This window comes from Indicator indicator, chromosome 21 (assembly GCF_027791375.1).
Source record: "Indicator indicator isolate 239-I01 chromosome 21, UM_Iind_1.1, whole genome shotgun sequence".
In the NCBI taxonomy this organism is placed as follows: Eukaryota; Metazoa; Chordata; class Aves; order Piciformes; family Indicatoridae; genus Indicator; species Indicator indicator.
Window position 1 is genome coordinate 18,844,011 of NC_072030.1, and position 24,209 is coordinate 18,868,219.

General features: G+C 60.7%; 1 protein-coding gene across 1 annotated transcript; it reads left to right on the top strand.

Moving 5' to 3' along the window:
* The first annotated feature begins 197 nt into the window (after positions 1–197).
* Positions 198–22,487, top strand: B4GALNT4 (beta-1,4-N-acetyl-galactosaminyltransferase 4). Its single transcript, XM_054390343.1, has 20 exons — positions 198–348; positions 9,388–9,503; positions 10,184–10,294; positions 10,930–11,025; positions 11,341–11,431; positions 11,852–11,952; positions 12,668–12,735; positions 13,170–13,248; positions 15,055–15,121; positions 15,996–16,139; positions 16,392–16,501; positions 16,843–16,943; positions 17,296–17,378; positions 18,125–19,397; positions 20,011–20,318; positions 20,548–20,701; positions 21,034–21,106; positions 21,189–21,342; positions 22,042–22,168; positions 22,373–22,487. Exons 1-20 carry the CDS (start codon positions 198–200, stop codon positions 22,485–22,487), a joined length of 3,522 nt encoding a protein of 1,173 aa, XP_054246318.1.
* The last annotated feature ends 1,722 nt before the right edge of the window (positions 22,488–24,209 follow it).

The window sequence follows — 24,209 nt, forward strand, 5'->3', positions numbered from 1 at the left end:
TGCCTAGCCGCGGAACCGGCGCCGGGGCGGCGGCCATGCACCGGGCGGGCGGGGGGCTCCGCGCCGAGCCGCCGCCCCGCTGCCCTCGCAGCCGGCCCGTAGCGACCGGGCTGGGCAGGGCTGGACAAGCCCGGGCCGGGAGCCCGATGGGCCGGGGCTAGGCCGGTACGGGCGGCGGGGGCGATGCGGGCGGCAGGATGCCGCGGCTCCCGGTGAAGAAGCTCCGGAAGCAGCTGAAGCTGCTGCTGCTGCTGGTGCTGCTCACCTTCGCCGTCTGGTTCACCTACCTCCACATCAGCCTGGTGCGCCAGGGCCGCTCCCTGCGCCTCCCTTTCGCCTACGGCAGAGGTAACGGGGACACCCCCGCGAACCGGCGGCAGAACCGGGGGGCTCCTCCTGACCCCGATTATCTCTCGGTGGGAGGCTTTGCTGGGGTTTGGGGGTCCTTCTCCCCCTCAGTCTGTTGGGTGTTCCCTACCCCACCAAGATGCTTTCAGAGCATCCCCCCACCGTCAGCACCCCCAGGGGTGGGACCCCCTCTTTCCTGCTCCGCTGTCACCCAGCACGCTCCCGGTGGCGCCTCCTCCCCACCCGCTCAACGGCGTCCTGCAGCACCCTGGTGGGTTTGGGGAGAGCAGGACCCCACCATCGGCACCTTGGCACCGCACCCCAGCATTGTACCTTCAGGGACCGAGGTCCCCAGAAGGGGCCCCAAACTGGTCGGGGGTTTCTTGCTCCCCCCCGCCGCGAGCTGCTCCGTCCTCGTTTTTCCATCCGCTGCTCTGGCTGCGATGACAAAGAAGGCCATTTATAGCTGCTCGTCGCTGCCTGGAAGGGGCAAACCCAACCCTCCCAAGCCTTTCCCAGTGCTTCCTCAGCCTCTGCTTGGATAAAATCCATCCTCCCCCAGCCCGGGATGCTCCGGCGGGGCAGGTGCCAGCACCTTCAGCTTCACCCTTGCAGACCTCGTTGGGCTGCTCCAGGGCATAAAACTGCACGAAATATTGATGGATGAAACTTGAGCTGGAACCTTTCTGGTCGGGGCTGGACTCCCCTAGCGGTTTTTGTCAAAAAAAAAAACCAAAAACCAAACCACCAAACATCCAATCAGGCAGAGATGGGAGTCGGTGCTTATTTAGGCTTGGTGGGAGCGGTGGGGTGGCCGGCAAAGCCTGGCAGCTGGCAAAGGCAAAGTTTCCGACCCAGCAGCAGCATGAGCCTGCACATTTTGGGGCCTTACGGTGCAATCGGTCTGATGCTAATGAGGGAAGCAGGAAATGAGCTGCTGTGCATCCCCCGAAGGAGGGGAGACGGGAGGCGGGAGTCCGCTCGCTGCAGGATTACTTGCGATGCAAAAGCCACAAGTTGGAGAAGTCGGCCCACGAGCAGCTGCCCCGTGTCTCCGTGATGCCCCCGGTGCTGAGGAGGGCCCAGTTTCCTCTTTCGGGGGCGGGGGGATATGCTGTGGGATCAGCGGCCCTACGGCTGGCTGGGATATACCCGATTGGGGCCCTCCGCGTGTCGGGATGCAGCGGTGCGAGCTGGACAAGGCTTTCCCCGGGGCTTAATTCTGGGAGGATACCCAGAGCGATGCTCCTGTGCTGGTGCCTTCCCTGGTTACGCTGTTGGGTGCTGAACCCCGCGGGTGCCTCTTCTTGCCCTCTCTGACGTGCCCTGAATTGGGATTGTCTCCCGGGGTGCTCCGTGGTGCGAGTTTGCTGCAGCAGTGAGGGGGTGCCCGGCCCTGCTCTGGCTGTGGGCTGGGGGTGGTCGGTGTGTGGCTTTTGGGGAAAGAGGGTCCATGGGAGGTGGGGAAAGAAAGAGGGACATGTAGTGAGTGGGGACAGCGTGGGGGCATTGTGGCTTCAAAGGTGCTGGGTGAGACCATACTCCAGTGGTGTCTTCTTCTGGTCCAGTGATGAGGTTTGGATTCGTCCAGTGCCATGGGGACCATGGGCACCTTCTCTGGGTGGGGTGCAGTGAGGTGGGTGCTCCCCAGAGGAGGCTGCACCTGACCCAGGCTGGATCATGCTCTTTGCTCGCCAGGACCAGGCTCTGGGGAGGTGCTGCTCCCACGCGTGCCTAAAGCCTGTGGGAAAGATGGAGTTTAGGTCCTGCTGATTTTTTTTTTTTTTTTTCCCCTCCTGGAAGCATGGTGATGGAAAAGGGTTGGGTGGGAACTGGGAAAGGGATTCACATGTAGATGGATCCCAGGCCTGCTGCTGCAACCCAGCAAAGAGCTGGAGTGGGAGAGCCAGGGAGCTGCTTTAGCTGGCAAAAATGTTGAATGGAGTCAAAAAACAAAGGAGAAAAAAAAAGAAAGAAAGGAGAGGAAAAAGAGGAATAAAAATATCTATATTTGAGGAGAAAAAAGTCTCCAAGAAAAAGCTGGTGCCAGAGTTTAGGGGGAGAGGGAAGGCTTTGGGACTGAGCTGTGCTGGAGGGAGGGCTCCAGGGTAGCCCCCTCTGCCCAGGGAGGTTTTTCTTCTCACTTGGCTCACACTGAAGTCACCCTCACATGATGCTGAAGGAAGAGCTTACTTCCTCTGGCTGTGGTGGGGATGGAGGTTGCTCCTCTCTGTCCCCCAGCTCTTGCAAGGGACATGGCCCAGGCTGTGGTGGAGCACAGCCATCGGTGTGCAGATGGCTCCCAATACTCCTTGGGGCTTAGTAGGTGTCCCTGGGCTGGAGTGAACCTGGGGCTGTGTGGGGTCACCTGGCTTGTGTCTTCTTCCTCCTCCTCCTCCTGATCTGTGAGTCAATGGCATCTCCTGCCATCTGGGACTGTGTTGTGGGGAGCTTTGGTGTGTCCTGCTCCCAAGTCCCTTTGGAATGGGGGTACACTTGTCTCCAAAGGGGTAGAGGTGGGTGGGGGTGATGCAGGGCTCACAGCAGTGCTGCACAAGTCTGTGCACCAAGAGAGGTCTGAGGTTTGGAGATGACTCTGTGTTTTTTGGCCATCACGGGTGAGAATGTCTCTGCCTGAAGATCAGGATCCTGCTGTTGGCTGGCAGAGGATGTATAAAAAAGGTTAATTAACCCTTACCAAGTGAAGTGTCACCCAGCAGAGGGACCTTCTGCAGGCTGAAGGTGCAGGGCATGAGCCTTGAGGAACTTGGTGGGGAGGCCCAGGCCAAGTGGGGGTCTGCAGATGTCAAGGAGCATAGTAGATTATTTGGGGGGGGGGGGAAGGGAGGGTGAGAGAGAGTACCTGTATCCCCTTGGCCCAGCCAATGGTCACATGTGGAGCTGGAGCATCCAGGGACTTGGCTGCCCCCTGATAAAATGTACCTCCCCCTCCTTGTCCCTACAAGGAGATAATTACCCTTCTCTGCCTAATTGAACACACAGATTCCTCATCTGAAATAATGAAGCCTCCCAGCTGGAAACTGCTCAGAGGCAGTGGGGTGGAAATGCTGGTGCCAGGTGGGAAGAGAAAAAGGGGGGGAAAAAAGAAGAAAGGGGGAAAAATGACAGTGGAAATCTGAACTGGCTCTTGGCAAGGGCTGCTCCTCCTGCCTGGCAGCTGCCTTGCCAAGGGCATTGAGTCGTGGGGGTATGGCTGGCACTGAACGCAACTGCTCTGGGGGCAGGGACTTTGGAGGGTTTGTGACTGGGGAGAGCAGGACCCATGCTGGGAGAGGCCAAAGCCAGTTGATGGCTGAGGGGGGACCATCTGGGGAGGAAAGCCCAACCAGGCTCCTTACCTCCACGGGGACACAGTGAGTCTGGCTGCAGCCCTGAGAACTTCATCTTAGAAGGAGATCTGCTGGTGCCTGGCCCTGGGGCACCCCTCTGCTGTGCCCAGATGGTCCCCAAGGGCTCCAAGCAGGGGACAGTGATGGGTTTGGGTGCTCTTTGTTTGGCTCAGTCCCCTGCTGCGGGCAGAGCCTTGTCCTTGACTGTCCCTCCCTGGGGACCTGCCCTTGGGGGTCTCCCAGGTCGGGAGGGGGCTTGGGCTGAGGTGCAGGGACCCACAGGCACTCTTGGGACAGGATGGTTGTGACAGTGCTGTGGAGGGCTTCATTCCTTCTGTCAGGAATGCTGGGAGCAGGTAGGGAAGAGGATGATAAAGAACTCTGTGAAGAGCAAGGGCAGCAGGTTTGTGAGGAGGCTGGGTGCTGCTTTTCTTCCTCTTGGTATCACCACACTCCTATCTCTGGTGTGCCCTGGCACTGGGTGCCTGGACCAGGGGAAGCTGGTCCCATCCCTGCTGCTGCAAAGGGAGGTTTGGAGTAGGAACCCAGGCTCCTTCTGGGGGGCAGCCCCACAGTCCTTGTGGGTTGTGGCCCCCTTTGCCCTGGGCTCCTTGCCCTGATGCTCTCGGGTGCCCTGCTCCCCTCAATCGGTTCTTTGTCACCATGCTGGAGCTGCCAAGAGCCAGCTGGATGGAAAGGAGGAGGATGGATGGATGGACAGACAAGAGAGCCCTGTGCTTTGGTTGGGAGGAGCTGGGGGCATCTCAGGGCTTTTTGGAAGGTGATGGGGGGGGGGGAGTACAGGGGAAAAATTGGTGTGTGCCTAATTTGGGTTATTTGAAGGCAAAAATGGGGCTCTTCAAGTGCACAGCTGGCTTGGCAGCTGTCCCCAGCCTAGCCATGACCCTTGGTGTTTGGGACATCCCCAGAGGAGTCCCCTGAAGCTCGGGGGGGGTGGGGGGGGAAGGGGGGGACGGAATTGTGGGGCTGGAAAGCAAACGAATTACAGCAGGGTGATTTAATTTATCCTTAGCTCTGCCCTCCCACTGCTGGCCTGCCAGGGCTAAGGGAGGGCTGTGGTCCATCCCAGCGCTGGCACGGGGCAGGGTGCCCGGGCATGGTCCTGTCTCTGCTCTGGGCATCCATCCCCGGGGCACAGGGGGCTGCAGGGACAGTGTGGGGACCCCATGCCAGAGCCATGACCAGTAAGGCAGGAGGTGGGGGGGAGCTTGGCCCCACAGGCAGGGATAAGGACTTCACAGCCCTGGCTCCGGGTCCTGCTCTCTCTGCCCGAAATATTCGGGTGTGGGATGGGTGAGGATGCGGGCAGCTCGCTGGGGATTCGCCCTGCACACGCCGGCATTCCCAGCACAGCAGGGGTGCAGCTGCTCCCGGGGATGCTTTGTCCTGGGGGCTGCCTGGCCCCTTCCCAGGGAAGGAGGCTGTGGCTTTGTCTGTGGCTCCAGTGCCCTGCAGAGACCCCGGGGCGGGGGGTGGCCATCAGGATATGTCAGCGGGTGCTCAGCCGTGGGCTGTGCAGTGTTCCGGCGGCTTGGCTCCTTTTGAAAACAGGAGAAGGGACACAAAAGGCCCCCCGGGAGGTTCCCGGTCCCCTCCAGCGTGGCCGTTTGCTGTCAGCTTATTTCCTGTGCTGTTCTCCTCCCCTCGGGGCTCCGTTTGGAGCCTCCTGTAGCTGCGGAGCTGTTGATGTTCTGCCTCGAGGTGGGAGTCACTGGTTCCCTCCTCTGTGTAGGGAAAAGAGTGGATCCCTATGGAAGGGGCCTCTGGAAAGCCTCTCTGTCCAGGCACAGGGGTGGCAGGACCCTGGGCTCCATGGTATTTCCCTTCCAGCCTCACCGTGATGGAGCTGAGCAGCTTCAGAGCATCCTGTTGAGGGCATTGGAGGCCCCAGAGTCTGCTCCATGGGGGGCTTGGGGGAGGACACCTTTGTAGTGGGCTGGGAGGGGTTCAGGGAGCTGAGAACATCCCCAGCTGGGCACCAGCTACGTGCCTCTGCTCACAGCCCCCCTGTGCCCAGCATCAAAGAGGCAATTGAGGGAGCCTGGGGGTGAGGAGCAGGAGGGTCCTAGTCTGAGGGACTGGTCCTGGTGGCATGGTGCTGAGCAGCCATGTGCCACAGCCAGCTGGTTTGGTGCCCTCTGAACCTGTAGTGGCACCAGCCATGGTGTGTGGGGTGGCTGTGGCTGTGCCAGGAGGTGCTGTGGGGTCACCCAAAGGGACACATCCCAGCTGCTGACGTGGTGCTTGGCATCACCTGGCCCAGAGGGCTGGGGCTGGTCTGTTGGCTTCTGATTAGGAGCAGGCTCTGCTCCAGAGGCAAAGCTGCTGCACCTCTGCAGATGCTTGTCAAGGTTCAGGTTGGACAAGAGGAACAATTTCTTGAGGGCTGTCAAGACCTGGCCCAGGCTGCCCAGGCCAGTCCCCATCCCTGGAGGGGTTTCAAAGCTGTGGAGGTGCTGAGGGCCATGTTTTGGTGGTGCCCTGGCACGATGGTGCTGGACTTTTTGTGAATCCCAGCCCTGATCCTTTTGAGGGTGCTCCCAGGAACTTCCCCCAATCCGTGCCAAGCAAGCTGGGCTTGCAGAGCTGTGTCTGAGGTTATCCCTAGGTCTGGGGAGGTGGTGGGGGAGAGCAGGATGAGCTTGCAGCAAGTGACAGTGGAGGAGAGACTTGTGGGGAGCAATCAGGAGCTGCAGGAGGAAGCAGAAGTGAGAAGTGCTGGAGGGCTTGGAAGGGCTCCAGAAAGCTGGAGGAGAAATCCTGACTCCAAAAGCCTGCTGAAGAAAGGGGCTGTGTTCAGGGTGAGTGAGTTACATGCCCTCAGCCTGCTGGAGAGGAGGAGGAGGGAGGTGGGGAGGCAGCAGCCTGTGCCTGAAAGGCTCTCTGTGCTCCTCAGAGCAGGGGGCAGCCCGGGATGGGCTCCATGGCTGTGGTGGTAACAGGGAAAATTTGTGCCCTGCATGGGGTCAGGGCTTGGCCCTTCCATCCATGCTCTCATCCCCAGGGGCACTGCTGGCCCTGGCTGGTTGTCTGCAGGCTGCTGTGGCTAGGACCTGGGTGATGGTTTCTGCATCTGCTGGCTCCAAACACATCCCTTTGCACCCCTGGGGCAAGAGCTCTCAGTGCCTCCTGCCAGCACCCCAGGTCCCTGTCCTCTAGACCTCCTCCTCCTCCTCTCAGCCTTGCTGCCCACCCCTGCATGGCTCCTCTGGCCCCTGGGGAGGGAAGCAGGCAGGTGATTGGGATGGGCATTAACTGGTGCAGTGATGCTGTCCTCAGCCAGGGAGGTGCTGCAGGGCTGGGCATGGCTCCTGAGGCTGGAGGATGCTGAGGAGATGTGCAGGAGGAAGCCAAGAGGGGAACCAAACTTCTTCCTCCCAGCACTGCTTTCCCCTCTTCTCATCTGTCCTGATTCTCTCCTCCCTTGCAGGGATGAGGTTCAGACCAAAGGGGATGATGGTTTTGGGGGAGCAAAGTGATGCTGATTGGTGCAAGGCTCTGGCATTTCCCTCTCTGATCAAGGGCTGCTGATCTCGGGGCTGGTTGGCACCTGGGGGTTTGGCCAAAGGCTGCCCTTGGCTTTCCCACCCAATATGCAAACTGCAAGGGAAAAACCTGCAGGAAGGATCTGGAAGCCTTTCTCTGGGACTTTGCTGGTGCCTTCACCCCTCCTGGGATGTGGGTGCCCCTTGGAGTGAGCAGTGGCCTCCTTCCCAAGCAGAGAGAGGGTCTGCAGAAGGCACACAGGTTCTGAGCCTTGGGGGTACCCAGAGAGTGGGTATTTAATTGTGGTGCAGAGCAGGGGGCACAGGCCCTGCCCTGCTCCTTCATGTTGCTTGAGCTTGGGAGGGTCCCTGATGGGACTGCAGCCAGGTGTTGGGACAAGAGCAGAGGGCTCATGGCTCAGGGTCTTTGAGAGCCTTCAAAGGGAGGGCACATGTGGGTTGGTTGGTTTGGGTTTTTTTTCCCCACTTTGCTCCAAATTATGTAAAATCTCTCTCCAGTTTACCCATGCCTTGGTGCAGGGCCCAAAGCAGGTGTGGTGCCCAGAAGTGAGCAAAAAGGGGGTGGCCACATCCAGCCATGCCTGAGGATGAAGCCTGGCATGCTGCTGGCTGGGGTTTGTTCACAGGGACCAGGGCCTTGGCAGCAGAGGGTTGAGGGGGGGTCAGTGTGTGCTGGGGGCAGCCTGGCACTCCCAGCCTGCAGCCCACGTGTGTGCCTATGGCACTGTGGGATCCCTGGATCAGCACTACTTTGGCATGCTGAGGGGTGGCAGGAGCAGCCCTAGGAGGGCTGGGGGGGTCTCAAGGGTGAAGGAGTTGGGGGTGTTGGATCCAGTCCCACTCCTCCCTGCCATGTCCCCAGCAGGCTCCCTGGGGTGCTGTGAGGATGAAGAAGGATGAGGGGAGGAGGGAGGCAGGGAGCTGCCAGGAGAGGGCTGGAGCTGCCAGGGCTGAAGAATGACTGGGAGCAGAAGAGGCTTTAGAGCTTAATTTCCTGTCCCCGTGGTGGGGATGGGATTTGTGCTGCCATCTCCAAGGAGACGCTGGCTGCAGGGCCACTGGAATACCAATGGCATGGGGGATGTGTGGCAGGGGGCTCAGGGGGCACCTGAAGCCCCTCCTTGCCTGGGTTATGGGCTCTGAAGCCACCCCAGCAGCTCCCACTGAGGCTGTTTCTGGTATTTTTGGGGGGTAGTAGCTCCCAGGAGTTGCTGCTGGGGTCATGTGGAGGGACCAGTGGCATCTTGCTGTACCCTTGGCAGTGTGGTGGTGCCCTCCTTGCTGCCATGGCCTCAGCTTGGGGCCAGAGCTGTGCTGCTGCTCACCACATCTGGGGCTCCCCCTTATTGTGATATGGGGGTGGGGTTGTTTTTGGGAGGGCTTGTGATGTCTGTGGTGGTGGCTCTTGGACACCCTTCTCCCTGAGCATCGTGTGGAGATTCTCTCAGTGCTGCTGCTCTGTGCCTGTGCCAGGAGCCTCCCTCCATCCCACCAGGTTTTGGGGGGCCTGAAATGTCCAGAGGCAGCCCTGTGCCCCCCCCTCCCACCCACTCCCCAGAACCTGGTACCTTTTCCAGGCCTGCACTGTTATTTCAGAGCCATTTGGTTATTGTAGTACTGGGGAGCAAAGGCTGTTGGAATTCCCCCTCCCCTGATCCCCCCAGGTGTGAGCTGTGAGGGGGACCCCCAGGTGTCTCTGCCTGGGCTGACAGCAAGGTCTTCATCTTCACCCTCACCATGGTGCCTTTAGGCTGAGGCTTGGGGGTGCTCAGAGCCAGTGTGCTCAAGGCAGGGCAGTGAGATGCTCCAGGAGAGCTGGGGGGCAGGGGTGCCCCTGAGGATGGCTAGGGAGGGAGATCGCCCAGCAGCTTATCCCAGCTGCCCCTTACCTCAAGGGCCCCGGGGGTGTAATTAAAGCTGCTGCTGCTGAGCTGCCACCAGCTGCTTAGTGCAGCTGTGAGGAGGGGAGTCAGACCCCCCCCAGTCACTGCTCCCCCTTCTGCCAGCCCCCCCCCATGCCCCTCCTGCCCGGGAGCAGCAGTGGGGGCAGCACCTGCCCTTCCCTGGGCTGGCACAGGGCATATGCCCAGAGCAGGAGCCTTGCCGGGGTGGGCAGGATGTGGGCGGTGGCTCTGGGCTCAGCCCTTCTGCTCCCCTCGCAGATGGTGACAGGCTGGGGGAGGTGACAGACCCTGGCAGGCGGCCGGGGGCGGCCCAGACCTCGGCACAGCAGAGGAAGGCTGAGGACTCCAGTGAGAGCCATGAGGAGGAGCTGATGGTAAGGGAGAGCTGGAGGGGGGTCCTGTGGGGTGGTGGTTGGCCAAGTGCCCTGCCCAGCACACAGCCAGGTAGAGCAGGGTGCTCTGAGCCTTGTCCAGCCGAGCAGGTCCAAGGATTGTGCCAGGGGAGGGTCAGGTTGGATTTAGGAACAATTTCTTTGCTGCAAGAGTGGTCAGGGACTGGCAGAGGCTGCCCAGGGACGTGGTGGAGTTCCCATCCCTGGAGGTGTTCCAGAACCCTGTGGCCATGGCACTTGGGGACAGGGTCTGATGGGCGTGGTGGGGTTGGGTTTGCAGTTGGCCTCACTGATCTCAGAGGTCTTTTCCAACCCAAACAATTTTCTGATTCTGTGATTTTTTCCATTCCCAGTAGCCCATCAGAGCAGCACAACCTCTCAGCTGAACAGAAACCTCCCTGTTTGGGAGAAGTTTCTCTCCTCAGCAGAGGGAGGAGCCAGGTTTAGGTGGAGCATTTGGAATCTCTGCTCCCTGGGGCATCTTGCCAGTGTTGCTGTTCTCCTCCTGCTTGCTTTGCCATTAGCCTTGAAAGCTCTCACCTTTATCTGGCAGGGCTGAACACCCAAAAGGGAGGGGGTTAGCTCTAGGGAGACCTTCTGCAAGCACAGCTGGGCTGCCCTGGCCCCCCATGTCTCACCTCTCCCTTCTGCTCCCCTGGCAGAGCGATGGGCAGGACCTGGGCAGCTGGTTCCCCAGAGGCCACCGCTCCGACCGAGCCACCCTGCACCCCAAACTCAACCTGACCAAGCAGGCTCTGCCCTGGCACGAGCAGGTGGGTGGGCAGGGAGCAGCTGAGCAGCAAGGGGGGGGTGGTGGTGGAAGAGGTCCCAGGAGGAGGTCTGCCTAGCCCCTCCTTGGGCAGCCTGCAGCCCCTGTCCCTTCAGCCCCCACAGCCATCTCTCAGCCCTCCTCTTCCCTGCTCTCCATCGCCTGTCCTGGTGGCTCTGCCTGCTCCTGGGGTCGGTGTGGAGCCCATGAGGAAGAATTCTTGGGGTGCCTCAGCCCCATTGGGCTGTGTGGGTGTGCCAGGGGACATCTGGCTGCATGTCTTCTCCAGATGGGTCCTTGCTGTGCCCATCTCCTGGTGCTGGCTGAGGGCTGGGGGGGGTTGTGGAGCAGAAGGCTGAGGGGGGCAGCTGAGGGCTGGGGAGGCTTTTGATGCTGTGTGCAGAACACCCTTTGCCCGAATGCCCTTGGGACCACAGGAGCAGCAGCAGGACTGTTATCTCCTGGGTGTTGGTGTTGTGACCCTGGGGCTGGCTCAAGGATGGAGCTCAGCCCAGACTCAGTGTCACAGCAGAAGAGCTGAGGCTGGGCAGGTGACATCCCTGGTGTGTGACAGGGCTGTGACAGTGTCCTGGGGGGCTGTGAGGAGGACACTGCTAACCTCCCCATCCTGTCCTGCAGTACAAAGGGAAAGCAAACCTGCATGTCTTTGAAGACTGGTGTGGAGGGGCCGTGAGGCACCTGAGGAAGAACCTCCATTTTCCACTCTATCCCCACGTGAGTCCCAGCCCTGGTGGTGTGGGGGGTCAGGGGAGGGTCCTCTTGTCCTTCTCTGGCTGCTGCTGGATAGCCACCGGCTGGGGGCTTGGTCCTCCAGACCTTTGCTCGCAGGCTTCTTGGTTTGGTTCAAGGCAGGTAATTCCCAGCAGAGCAGGGATGGAGGGAGTGGTGGGTGGTGGTGGGACCTCCATAGGGATCTCCATGTCCCCTCTAGTGCCAGAGGCATGGGGTGCCAGGATAACAAGGAGAGATGGGCACTGAGGTGCAAGGCATGAGCCTGGGCATGAAGTGTGCTGCTTGCCTGCCCTGCAGAGCCGCACCACGGTGAGGAAGTTGGCTGTGTCACCCAAGTGGAAGAACTATGGCCTGAGGATTTTTGGCTACATCCACCCCTTCAAGGATGGTGAGTGATGAAGCTTAGCCTCTTCTCCCTCCTTGGGCCATATGAGGACAGAAAGCTCTTGAGATCCCTGGCAGGAGGATGCTTTGGTGGGAGGCAAAGCCCCAGTCCCATAGAGGACAGAGCCATGACGTGGGGTCCAAGGTGACCCCTCCCCTCCCACCGTCCCCCCCTCCCCTCCCACCGTCCCCCCCTCCCCTCCCACCGTCCCCCCCTCCCCTCCCACCGTCCCCCCCTCCCCTCCCTCTGTCCCCTCCCCTCCCTCTGTCCCCTCCCCTCCCTCTGTCCCCTCCCCTCCCTCTGTCCCCTCCCCTCCCTCTGTTCTCTCCCCTCCTGCCGTCCCTCCCCTCTCGTTTCTCCTCTCAGCCTGCCTCTGGAGCTGTGCTGTGCCTCTCTGGTGAGCTCCTGCTCATCTCTCCCCAGGGGATTTCCAGTTCTCTGTGGCTTCAGATGACAACTCGGAGTTCTGGCTCAGCTCTGATGAGAGTCCCTCCAACTGCAGGCTGGCTGCCTTTGTGGGCAAGGTGTGTGCCACCCTCCCTGACCTCCTGCCTGTCTCCACACCAGGGCTGCTCCAGCTCCTTCTGAGAGTCTCCTCCCTCGGGTGCCTCACTCCCTGCTCCCAGCCTGCTGATTCCATCCTGAGTGCCTCCTGGGGATCCCCAGGACTCTCCAGATGGTTCAAACCCCTGGGTGCTCTTCAGCCACCACAAATTGTCCCTCAGCTGCAGCAGCTCTTAAATGGAGCATGCAGGGTTCCTTCCCTGAGCAGCTCTCCTGCTGCTTTGTCCCCTAGGGAATGGTGGGATGTGCCAGCCTGGTCCCATCTTTGTCCCTGGCTGTGCCTGATCTGACTTCTGAAGGACCATCTTGGTCCTATCCTAGCTGTAGCTGCCAAAGAGCAGCTTCTGTCCCAGAACAGGAGATTTAAGACTTGCTCCTGGATTTTCTTGATGTTAACTCCTGGAGCTGCAAGCCTCATGGGCTGTCACCACCCCCATGCCTTCCTGGGATCTTGGTGTCATTGTCCAGTGACAAGGTCATTTGGCAGAAGTGCCACCAGCTGGGGACGGGCAGACCCTGGGCTAGAGCTCCTGGGATGTCACCCAGCCTGGAGAGCCTGGCAGAGCCCAGTGGGGGTGGAGGAGAGATTCCTACATGCTAGTGGGGCTTGGGCCTCAGAGCCACCTGGCCCATGGTGTTCCTGGGGGTTTCACCTGCTCCTTCCTCCTCACCCAGCTGGGCACCGAGTGGACAGCACCAGGAGAGTTCACCAAGTTCAGCTCTCAGGTCTCCAGACCTCTGCGGTGAGTGTGCCCTGCCCCAGCCCCAGCCCCTGCCCCTGTCCTGGGGGGGTGGGGAGGTGGAGCTGCTTGCTCCACACTGCCTGACCAGTGCCTCCTTCCTGAGAGGAGACCTTGGCTGTCCCTAAAGGCATGTGATGACTGGGCTGGACAGGGGCTCAGCCACCTGTGCCCCCAAGTCCATGTCTTGAAGGTGGCCTCAGCCACCTCTGCAGGTGATGGGATGGGGATGGAGCATCCCTGATCTCCTGAAGCTTCTCAGCCAGGTGCCCACATCCTGCTGCCTGTCTCCTTGCCCCAGGAAGGCTCAGCTCCACCTGAGCAGAGCAGGGAGGAGTCCCTGTGCTGGCTGCTGCGGCAGGGGAGCTGGCACCACCCTGACACTGGCTGCAGCTGGCTGGGCCATGGTTTGTGACTAGCTCCTTCCCCCTGCACAGCCTCCTGTCCTCCCGGCGCTACTACTTCGAGCTGCTGCACAAGCAAGACGACCGAGGCTCCGACCACGTGGAAGTTGGTGTGAGTAACGTCCCCCTGCTGTCCCCCTTGCTGTCCCCTCCTGTGCTGCTCTCCGTCCTGTCCAGAGCCAGCAGCAGGGCTCACCTGGCCATGCTGAGCTGCCTCCTCCTGGAGCAAAGCCCAGGGCTGGCAGTGGCTCTGCACACAGAGGGCAGAGCCGGTGGCACTGGAGCAGCTGGGGCTCAGCTCCACCTCTCCCTGGGCTGCTTTTCTCTGTGCCTGACCCCAGCCTCTATGCTGATGGCCCTTTGGGAGCTAAGGACCTGGCTGTGCCTCCCTGGTGCTCCTGTGCTGATGGAGTGTGCTCCTCTGCTCCATTCTCCTGTGGTGCTGGGAACCTCAGCTCCACATGGCCAGGCCCATCTCTTCCCCCTTCTCCTTCACCTGCTGCAGAAGGGCTGCTGGAGGGGGAAAGGTCCCCACTGTGGGCTCCTTCTCTGGGGAGCCCATTGCCATGGGCAAGGAGAGCCCAGGCCAGGTATGGTCAGAGGAGGCAGGTGCCAGGACACCCTCTGCCAGTGCAGCTCACCCTGCTGGCTTCACCCCAGCTTCAGTGGGAGGAGAGGTGGCCAGGGTGATGGGCTGGGTCCTTTTTTCTTGCCCCCCTCTAGACACACCATAAGTTTCAGATCTGGACTTGTCTGCCTTGGCTGCACAGCCCTGGCAAAGCCTGCAGTGGGTGTCAGGAGCTGGAGCTGGGAGGGGAGGGGCAGATCCTCACCAAAGGTGTCCTTTCTCCCAAGCCATTAATCACTGGAGTCAAACCTGTGCCAGCAAAGCGTGGGGCAGGCTGCTGCCACCCCTTCTTCCCCAGCACCCTCCTCCTCCAGCCCAGCCTTGCTCTCCCTTCCTCCTCCACCCTGATAAGATCTGTGTGGCTGCTGTGAACAACAAGCAGAGGGGCAGAGGGGTTTGCTGGAGGCAGGGAAGCCTTTCAGATCTTCAGAGAGAAAGGAGAGCAGAGAAGCAGGACCGCAGCATGCTCCTGTGAGCACCAAAGGTTGTCTGGACAAAGGCTCATCTGGACAAAGGCTCCAGATGCTTTTAAAGCTCAGGCTCAGTGGTGCAGCTCTAAAGACCCTCTCTAGTTGGTGCAAATGTAGCTGCTGATGTGCCTCCAGGCAGTGCTGAAGAAAGGAGAGGAGGTGGAGCAGGACTTGGTGCAGGTCATCTTTGGTTCAGGACCTGGTTCAGGCTGTGGTCTCCCCATCCATCCCCAAGGTCAGAGAGGGGCATGTGGAGAACCTGTCCCTACCCCAGCACCATCCCTCCCTGTGAGGCAGGATGGTGACTGCTGCCTCCCTTGCTGTCAGTGGTGCTGGGGCTGGATCAGGCCTGCCTGGCCTGGAACCATGGCATGGGCTGGGTTGGAAGGGACCTTAAAGATGATCCAGTTCTACCCCTCCTGCCATGGGCAGGGACACCTCCCTCTAGAACAGGTTGCTCCAAGCCCCATCCAGCCTGGCCAGGAATGGGCAAGGACCATGGGTGGCCAGGTGGCATCTGAGGGGCAAGCTTCATGAGCTTGTGTCCCACCTCCAGGAGCCTTCCCCTCTCCACTCACCTGGGGGACACCTGCTGATACCAGATCACTTGGGTGGGGGCAGAAGATGTGCCTGGGTCTGTGCTGGGGCAGGATCAGTCCTCTCCCTTGTTCCTGTCCTGCAGGGTTGAAGCTGGAATCAGTGCAGGAAAGCCTCTGGGAGCTGAGGACAGGAGAGGACCCATCCTGGGGTGCCCAGGGTTGGGCAGCTGCCTCCTGAGCCACCCTTCCTCTCATTCTCCATCTCCCTTTGTCTTTCCCAGTGGAGAGTTTTCCTGCCCAGCCTGAAGTTTGAGGTGATTGACTCCTCCTACATCTCCCTCTACACAGGTGAGGGCCACTGCATGTGAGGGCTCCAGGGGCTTTGTGCTGTTGCAGCCAGGGAAGGAGATGAGATCCTGGGAAAACAGATCCTGGGGGAAGGTCTCAGCCTCCTGACCCCGCTATGGTCCTCTGGTCACAGTGGGGACCCTAATCCTGTGCCATGGGGCACACCAGCATGTGCAATGCATCCTCCTTCCTTCCTTCCCTCTCTGGGCTTTTCCAGGGGTGCCCAAACTGCAGGGAGGTGTTTGGAGCCTTTCCCCATATTGAGCAGAGCCACCTGAGGTTCAGGAGTGGGTTTCAGGACCTGCCTGCTCCCAACAGCTCCCCTGCAAAGGGAGCACCCAAGTGTGCAGGCAGCTCTGACCATGGCCAAGGTGACCTCCCATGGGGGGTTCTGGGGGCTGGCTGGCAGCTGCAGGTGCCATGCCTCCCTCATCCCTCAGCAGCAGCAAATCCAGCTCATGTGGCAGGGTCCTGCACCTCTCTGGGCAGAAGGTTTTCCTTCCTGCGTCCTTGGCAGGTAAAGCCCTGGAGCGTTCCCACCCCTTGGAGCATGGAGCCGGGGCTGCCTGGCTGAGCCCAGCTGTACCCTGGTCCTCTCCATGGCCATTAACTGACATCAATAATCATTAGGCTGATTAGTCATGGGATCTTCAGCAGGGGAGAGGGCTGGAGGAGCTGGGTTTGCCCTGCTGCTCCCTTTGCTCCCCTGGTTGCTGGAGGAATCCACAACGCTCAGAGCTCTCTTAGTGGGAAGGATGGGAGGTGCCACCTTGGAGGATGCTCCTGGGACAATAGGAGCATGGAAGGGCCTGCTTAAGGCAACAGGAGCAGGAGGGGCATGCCTGAGGGCTTCAGCCTCTGTCCTCACCTTCAGATGAGTCCTCCTTGAAGATGAACCACGTGGAGCACATCCCACAGACCCTGGCCAGCCACAGTGGGAGCTACCTCTGGGAGACTCATCAAGATGAGCATGGGGCTGACATGCTGAAGGCTGACCCCAGGGACACCTTCTTCCTCAGTAAGTGGGGGTGGGACTGCAGCCTCACAGAGTCTCCATGAAGCTTTGGTGGGGGCAAAAGGCAGAGTCTGGCTGCTACAGGCACCCAGAGCATCTCCCCTGCCCCTTGCACATGTTTGGGTGGGTGGTGTCCCTGCTGAGCTCTGCCTGGGGGGCGAGCTGGGAGGGTTGGGGCTAGAGGGCATCAGAGGGGGTGAGTTGCAGGGGTGGGGGCACACAGCCTGAGGCTGAGCTGTGCCTGCTTCTCCTCAGCCCCTGCCATCGAGGCCTCCCGCCTGGAGAACGTGCTGGTGCCCTGTGCCTACAGACCGACCTACGTGGTCAAGGACTTCCCCATCGCCCGCTACCAGGGCCTGCAGTTTGTGAGTCTGCTGCTGGCACAGCCCTGGGGCAAGCTCCCACGTGGGGCAAGCTGCTGTGCAGGCACAGCAGAGCCCCCAGCCCCGGGCAGGGATGCTCCCACCTGGTGAATCCCGGGGGAAAATGCCCCTCATGAGGGTTCAGGCTGAGCTTCCTCATCTCCACCTGGGAGGGTTTGGGTTACAGGCCCTGCATGGTGTTTGAGATGCAGGGGAGGGTCACCTTGGTGTGGGGGGGCCATGCTGGTGGCCTCAGGTCTCCTGCTGCTAGCCCTGCTGGCCCTTCTTTGCCTGGGAGAAGCCCACCCTGCTTCTGGGTGATGGCAGTGTGCTCACCTCCCCAGGTCTACCTCTCGTTCGTGTACCCCAACGACTTCACTCGCCTCACTCACATGGAGATGGAGAACAAATGCTTCTACAGGGAGTCCCCCCTCTACCTGGAGAAGTGAGTGCTGGGGGTGGCACAGGCAGGGGCAGGAAGGGGCTGATGCCAGCAGGGAGCTGAGAGCTGGAGGAACAGTGCTGAGATGATGCCTCCTGAGCTGTGTCTCCAGGCCCTGTCCTCCATGGAAGGGCCACCTCCAGGCTGGCTCCTTCCCCAGCTCTCAGGCATGTAGCAGCCTGAGACCTGGCAGTGCTCCTGGGTTTTAGGGATCCCAGCTCCCTCCAGAGCCAGGCTGTGCCCAGATGCTGTGCCACAACTGAGGATGTTCCTCCCTGTGTGTGCCAGCAAGTGCCAGCCTGTCTCTGTGCCCCTCCCTTACCTCCAGCACCTCATCTTTCCTCTCCATCCCCAGGTTTGGTTTTTACAAGTACATGAAGATGGATGAGGAAGAGGAGGACCCTCACCAGAGAGCCTTTCTCTTCCTCAATGCAGACAGTGAGTCACCACTGGCAGCTCCTTGGGCATCTCAGCAGCTTGGTGCCTGGCTGAGCACTCAACACCTTCACCCTCCAGCCTGGCCACTTGGAGGGGAGGCTCACTGGGATGGCCCCAGTGATGCCAGGTCCTTGAGGGAGAGCAGGGCTGTGTGGAGCACTCCATGGTCACATCTCAGGCTTGGCTCTGCTGCAAAGCCCTGCTCAGGCTCCAGGTTGTGGAGTCTCCTTCTCTGGAGAGCTTCCAATCCCCCCTGGGCATTGTGCTCCTGGGAAAGCTGCTGTGGGTGCCCTGCTGGAGCAGGGGGTTGGACTGGAGGATCTGCAGAGGTCTCTTCCAACCCCACCACACTGGTATTCTGGGATATGGAGAGTGGGGTAGTAGGGTTGGGATTTGCCCTCCCTGCTTCCTGAAGCCATGTGCCCACATCTTCTGGGTTGGCCTGGCCAGAGGGCAGCAGGATAGGACCAGACGTGGGGTGGAGTCTGGGGATGCCCACGGCAGGGGTTGTTCTAAGCCTGCCTTGCCCTTGGTTTGCAGCCTGGCAAAGCCCTGTCAGGCTTGGCCTGCTCCTGGCTGCCAGCCCTGGTGCCCATCAGTCAGTGCCCACCTGCTCCACCTCCCTCACCCAGAGGCTGCTCAAGGGTTCATCTCTTGCTGGATACAATCTTTGCCTCCTCATCTTGGGCAGGTGCTGAGCAGCACCCTGGACACTCAGGGTATTTGTCTTTGCCTTTATTCCCCAGATTTCCTGGAGGATGATGATGAGGAGGAGGAAGGAGTGGACAGCCCTGAGCCCACAGCCCCACCTCCTGAAGCCAAGGAGAAGAGCCTGGGACCAGTCCCTGGAGGGAAGGGGCAAGAGGCAACTCCAGTCCCTGGGGACTATGGGGATGACCTGGACTATTACAGCTTCCACCGAAAGCAGAGCCAGGCCCAGCAGAAGGGGGGCACAGCTGGGCAGCTGGGAGGATGGGACACAGCCCACCAGGCCAGTACCAGCCCAGCAGCCATCCCTAAGCACCTCCGTGGGGAGGAGGATGCTGGCCCTGCACGGAAGGCGGTCCCTGAGCGGAGGCTCAGGTGGGTACCGCAGGATCCCAGTGAGGGTGAGGAGGATGAGTTGGGGCTTCTGGTGACCTCGAAGCAGGCAGAAACCCTGAGCCTCCAGCCCCAGCTCTCTGTTCCCATCTTTGGGGGCAAAGCCAAAGCACTGCCTCCCAGCAAGGCTGCACCACCCAGGGAGGACAAAAAGGCCCAGAAAGCCCAGGAGAAGGTCTACGTCACCAGGCTGCAGCCGGGCAAGCGCAAAGCCCCGGGCCGGGAGCCAGCTTTCCCTGGCATCTTCCTGTACCCAAAGCCTATGAAGAAAGTCCATCTGCGCTCCAGGAGCCCTCAGAAGCATCCCATCACCTCCAGCAAGCTCCATGCCATCTCTGCCCGCCACACCCCCTGGCTCTTGAGCAACATCTCCAAGGAGAGGGACCCTGCCAGGTGGAGGAATGCTGGCACGGGTGGCAGGAAGTGGGATCAGTTGCCCAAGCTGGGGATGAAGCAGCGGGCACTGCCCAACCTCCTTGCCCTTGGCACCGAGGAACTCTTCGGTAGGGAGGTCCATGAGGAGACAACCCCTGCCCCAGGCAGGACAGCAGCCACCACTGACTACAGCTCCTCCAAGGCCTCCCGCTCGGAGGGCACACAGGTGACCTCCTTCCTGAAGATGTCAGAAACGACAGTGTCCCAGGAGGATGAGGGAAAGGGCCAGGAGGAAGAGGAGGAGGAGGAGGAGGAAGAGGTGTCAGACTATAGCTATGAGGCTGGGGAGCTGCAGCAGAGCTGGCTGGAGGACTCCATCAACTGGCAGAGGACATTCAGCGTCAGCTCGGTGGACTTCGAGCTGCTGCGCTCCGACTGGAACGATCTGCGCTGCAATGTCTCCGGCAACCTGCAGCTGGGCGAGGGCGAGGTGGTGGACGTGGTGGCACAGTACATGGAGAAGCTCAATGAGAAGAATGGAGGGTAGGGAGGCACTGGGCTCTGGGGAGGAGGCTGGGGAATGTGCCTTGGTCCTGTTTGGCTCCTTGGGACCAGGTGAGCTGCATGGTGGGTTCAGGCCGACCCCTGGAGCAAGGGAGCTGCGAGGGAGCCAGGGTGGGGATGGTGGGGGAGGGTAGTGCTTTAAAATGCTTCTTCTTATGAAGAGGAGCAGCTGAGGGACCTGGGGTTGTTCAGCCTGGAGAAGAGGAGGCTGGGGGGAGACCTTCTGGCTCTCTGCAGCTCCCTGAAAGGAGGTTGGAGCCAGGTGGGGATTGGTCTCCTCTCCCAAGGAACGAGTGACAGGGCAAGAGGAAATGGGCTCAGGTTGGCCCAGGGGAGATTTAGGTTGGACATGGGGAGCAATTTCTTCCCCTTGAGGGTTGCCAAAACCTGGTTCAGGCTGCCCAGGGCAGTGGGGCAGTCCTCATCTCTGGAGGGATTTCAAACCCGTGGAGCTGTGGTGCTGAGGGCCATGGTTTGGTGGTGCCCTGGCAGTGCTGGGGTTAAGGTTTGGACTCGATCTTAAAAGATCTTCTCCAGCCAAACCAATTCTGTGATTTTTTTTTTTTTTTTTTTCTGATGCCGTCCTGCACAGCATCTACACTCTGCTGAGGATCATCAATGTGGAGAAGCGTCGGGACACGGCGCGGGGGAACCGCTACCTGCTGGAGCTGGAGCTGTCGGAGCGCGGGCAGCGCACGGTGCGGCTCTCCGAGTATGTCTACATCCTGCTGCACCAGGCCAGGCAGGACCACAGCACTGAGCCCAACCCTGAGGGCTTGGCCTTGGGCTCCACCGAGCCCCAGCCCAGTCCCTGGAGCCTCCTCTATGGAAAACCCATCCTGTGCCGGCCCTTGCGGCTCAGCTGGCGGCAGGACGTCATGGTGCACTTCGTGGTGCCCGGTAGGTGACAGCAGGATACTCCTCTGCAGGGCTCTGTGCTGCCTCTGCCCTCAGCATCCTCTGGTGGGTGAGGCCAGCTCCTTGGCTCCCTGACTGCATCCTCCAGGCTGCCACAGCAGGGAGGAGGCTCTGGCTTCTCAGGAGGGAGGCTGAGGCTCTTGGCTGGGGAGGGGGGATGCTCCTGGGACCCCCGTGGTGAGCCTGAGGGCTGGTTGTTTCTGTCTGGCAGTGAAGAACCAGGCCCGCTGGGTCCAGCAGTTCATCTCGGACATGGCTCACCTGTATGAGGCTACAAAGGATGCCAACTTCAATGTCATCCTGGTGGACTTTGACAGTGATGACATGGACGTTGAGAAGGCCCTGCAGGATGCCCATCTGCCTCGGTAACCCACCCCATGTGAACATGAGGTCCCACCTGCTCCCCCTGAAGCTGTTGAGAGGAGCCTGTAGGGCTCCTCAGGGTGGGACAGTCCAGCCTGGTGGTGATGGCACAACCTACTGCTCCTCCTGATCTCTGCCCTGCTGCCCCTCTCCCCCACCTCCTTTTTTGGGATTTGAACTTGTTTTGTTTTCTGGGGATGCAGAAACCTCTATGGGGTGGACCCTCAGCTTGAGTTGTAGGCAGCTGCCCCCCTTCCTGAGCAGGTCCCCTCTCCTTGCTGGTGCTGTGTCCCTTTCAGCCACCAGCTTTGACTCCCCTGCCCTCTTCCCTCAGCTACCAGTACCTGCGGCGCACAGGGAACTTCGAGCGCTCTGCCGGGCTGCAGGCCGGCGTGGACACGGTGGAGGTGAGCCCGGGGGGCAGGGACCAGCCCTCCTTGCTGCAGCTCCTCGCCCTGACCCTGCTGCCTGCACATGTCCCTCCCACAGGACGGGCACAGCATCGTCTTCCTCTGTGACCTGCATATCCACTTCCCCCCCAACATGCTGGACAGCATCCGGAAGCACTGCGTGGAGGGCAAGCTGGCGTTCGCGCCCATCGTCATGCGCCTGGGCTGCGGCAGCTCCCCCCAGGAGCCCAACGGTCAGCGGGGGGCACACGACCTCCAGCCCCCATGGGGAGGGTCCCTTGCCTGAGCTGGGCTGGGGCTGTGGGCTGGGCTTGGGGTGTGGCTGGGCGTGGGCTATGAGCTGGGTATGGGGTGTGGCGTGGCTGGGCTGGATTTGGGTATGGCTGGGCTGGGGCTGTGCAGGGAGGGTGGATTTGTCCACAGCAGGATGAGACTCAAGCCTAGGGATGGGTGCTTGAGGAGCACCCATGTGAGGTTGTGCCCTCCCTGGACATGCAGGGCTCCAGTGGGAGGTGTCCCTGCTGATGCCAGGGCACCTGGAACCAGAGGTTTTTTGGGGTTCCTTCCAGCTCAAACTGTTCTATGAGCACTGGTGTGATGCCCCCCAGAACTGTATGAATTCTGGGTGTGATGCCCCCAAAATTGTATGAATTCTGGGTGTGGTGTCCCCCAAAACTGTATGAACTCTGGGTGTGGTGTCCCCCAAAACTGTATGAACTCTGGGTGTGATGCCCCCCAAAACTGTATGAACTCTGGGTGTGGTGTCCCCCAGAACTGGGCTGTCACCCACACAGGAGGCAGCAGGGATGGGAGTGGATCTGTGTTGGGCAGAAGGGTTGGGACAGGGTGGTGCTGTGGTTCCCAGGTGGCAGAGGTGACAGCCTGGGGACTTGGGAGTCCATCCACACCCCTCTTTGCTCTCCCTTCTGCAGGCTACTGGGAGGTGAATGGCTTCGGTCTCTTTGGCATCTACAAGTCAGACTTTGACCGCGTGGGAGGGATGAACACAGAGGAGTTCAGAGATCGCTGGGGTGGGGAGGACTGGGAGCTGCTGGACAGGTGAGACTGGGGGTCCTGCACCCTCTGACCCCCCTGGGCCAGGGCTGGCCATGCCAATCCAGGCACAGCCCCTGGCTAGAGGCCAGGGTGGGGCAGTGGTGCAGGGACCATCTGTCCCCCGAGCAGCTGTCCCTCTGTCTGTCCCCCGAGCAGCTGTCCCTCTGTCTGTCCCCTGAGCAGCTGTCCCTCTGTCTGCCCCTGCAGGGTGCTGCAGAGTGGGCTGGAGGTAGAGCGCTTGCGTCTCAGGAACTTTTACCACTACTACCACTCCAAGCGGGGCATGTGGAACGCCCGCAGCAAGAAGCCCCCCAGGGACTAGTGCCCTGAGCCTGGCACAGAGCCACCGGCCCCGCTGTGCCTGCTGCAGGCAGGTCACCGCCGCTGCCTGGCTGTCCCCAGCCTCTGCCAACGTACCCTGGCACCTGCACGGAGGGACCATACAGGAACAGGGGTTATTGTGGGGAGGGGGGAGCGGGGAGGGCCACAGCAGGGGGGTGGTCGTTTTCTTAGGGGTCTAATTTCTTAGTCAGAACCGATTTTATTAACCCCTTAATGCCAGGGTAGGGCTATCCTGCTGCCAGGGGGTGCAGGGCCAAACAGTGTGTGTGCAGGGCCTGGAAAGTGGTACCTAAGGTGGCAGCCAGTGCTCACTCTGCAGCCCCTTTGCTAGGTCACCCCCTGCCAAAAGGCCCGGCCCTGCATCCCTGTGCCAGGCTGGAGAGCTGGGGGGGGTACAAGCCAGCCAGGGGCTACCCAAACCCTCCTGCTCCCCATCCCAGGACCAGAGAAGTCACCATGGAGTGCAAAAGGGGTTTGGTTCTGCCCTGCCCCACTGGGACAGGTGGGGTGGGGGTCCAAGCCCCTTGGACAGGCTGGCACTGCCTGTGCCCAGGGGGCTGTGGTGGGGTGGGAAAGGGCAGAGCCTGGAGCCAGTATGGGAGCAGGGGGAGAGCAAATGATGTTTCCAAGCTAATTTCTGTGAAATTATGAGGTAGGAAGCTGTTTTCAGGAAGTTTTGTCTGTCTGGGTTTGTTTGTTTTTTTATTCTTAAAAAATAAAATCATGTCTGGGCTGCCATCTGCTTCCCCTCAGCACCTGTCTGCCTTGGCAGGGGCATGCAGGGCACAGAGCTGGGCTGGCTTCTGCCCCTCACTACTCTTGGGTCCCCACCACCCTGGCATGGAGGAAATTGCTTTTGCTCCCTTGAAATCACTGCTGGCATCTGCAACACCCAGGACAGGTCAGCGTTCCCTTGGCTGGGCTCTCCTGGCACTGAGGAGGAGGACAGGTAGGGGACAAGGAGCTGCTCTGTTGGGTGGCAGTGGGTGGCAGCGGGTGGCAGCAGTAGTACAAGCAGCCCGTTGCCATTTTGGTGCAGGGAGGAGGAGGAGGCAGCAGCTATGGTTGTGGTGCCTGGATGCGTGCCCAGGCTTGCAGGCAGGCTGCTGAGCCTCCACCCCACACCTGGGCTCCACCTGGGCACCACACACACTGCATGGGGGCTCAGCCCCATGCCCTCCAGAGCTGGTGTGGGGAGCCAGGAGCTGCTCTGCTTACCCTGCACGCCTGTGCCCATCTGTTCGCAGGGCAGCCATGCCCACCCAGGCTCTTCCTGGCCTTCTGCCCTGGCATGGGGACGTGCCCAGCTGCACGATCCCAGGCTCTGGCAAACCTAAGGTGCTATGAGCTGCTTCTGCTCCTCTCCCTGTCCCTGCAGCTGCCCTGGGCTGTGCCCACTGTGTCCTGTCTGCCCTGCCCCCAGGACCTTTCACTCTGAGGGGTCCCATGAGAGCTGAGAGAGCCCTGGAGTTCCCCTGCAAAGCATTTTATCCCCAAGGCTCTGTCTGAGCATCTGATGGGGGCTGGGGTGAGGATGGGGTTGGGGGCTCAGCTTCCTGCTGGCCAGTAGAAAGCAGCCACCCTTTGGGGCCTGGGGGGCTTTGTACGCCAGTTTGGGTGCTTGTGGCCCCAGTCTCAGCTGGCAGTGGGTGCTGGCACGCGGCAGCTCCTCTCCTTGCCACGCTACCTGCCTTTTCCAGCA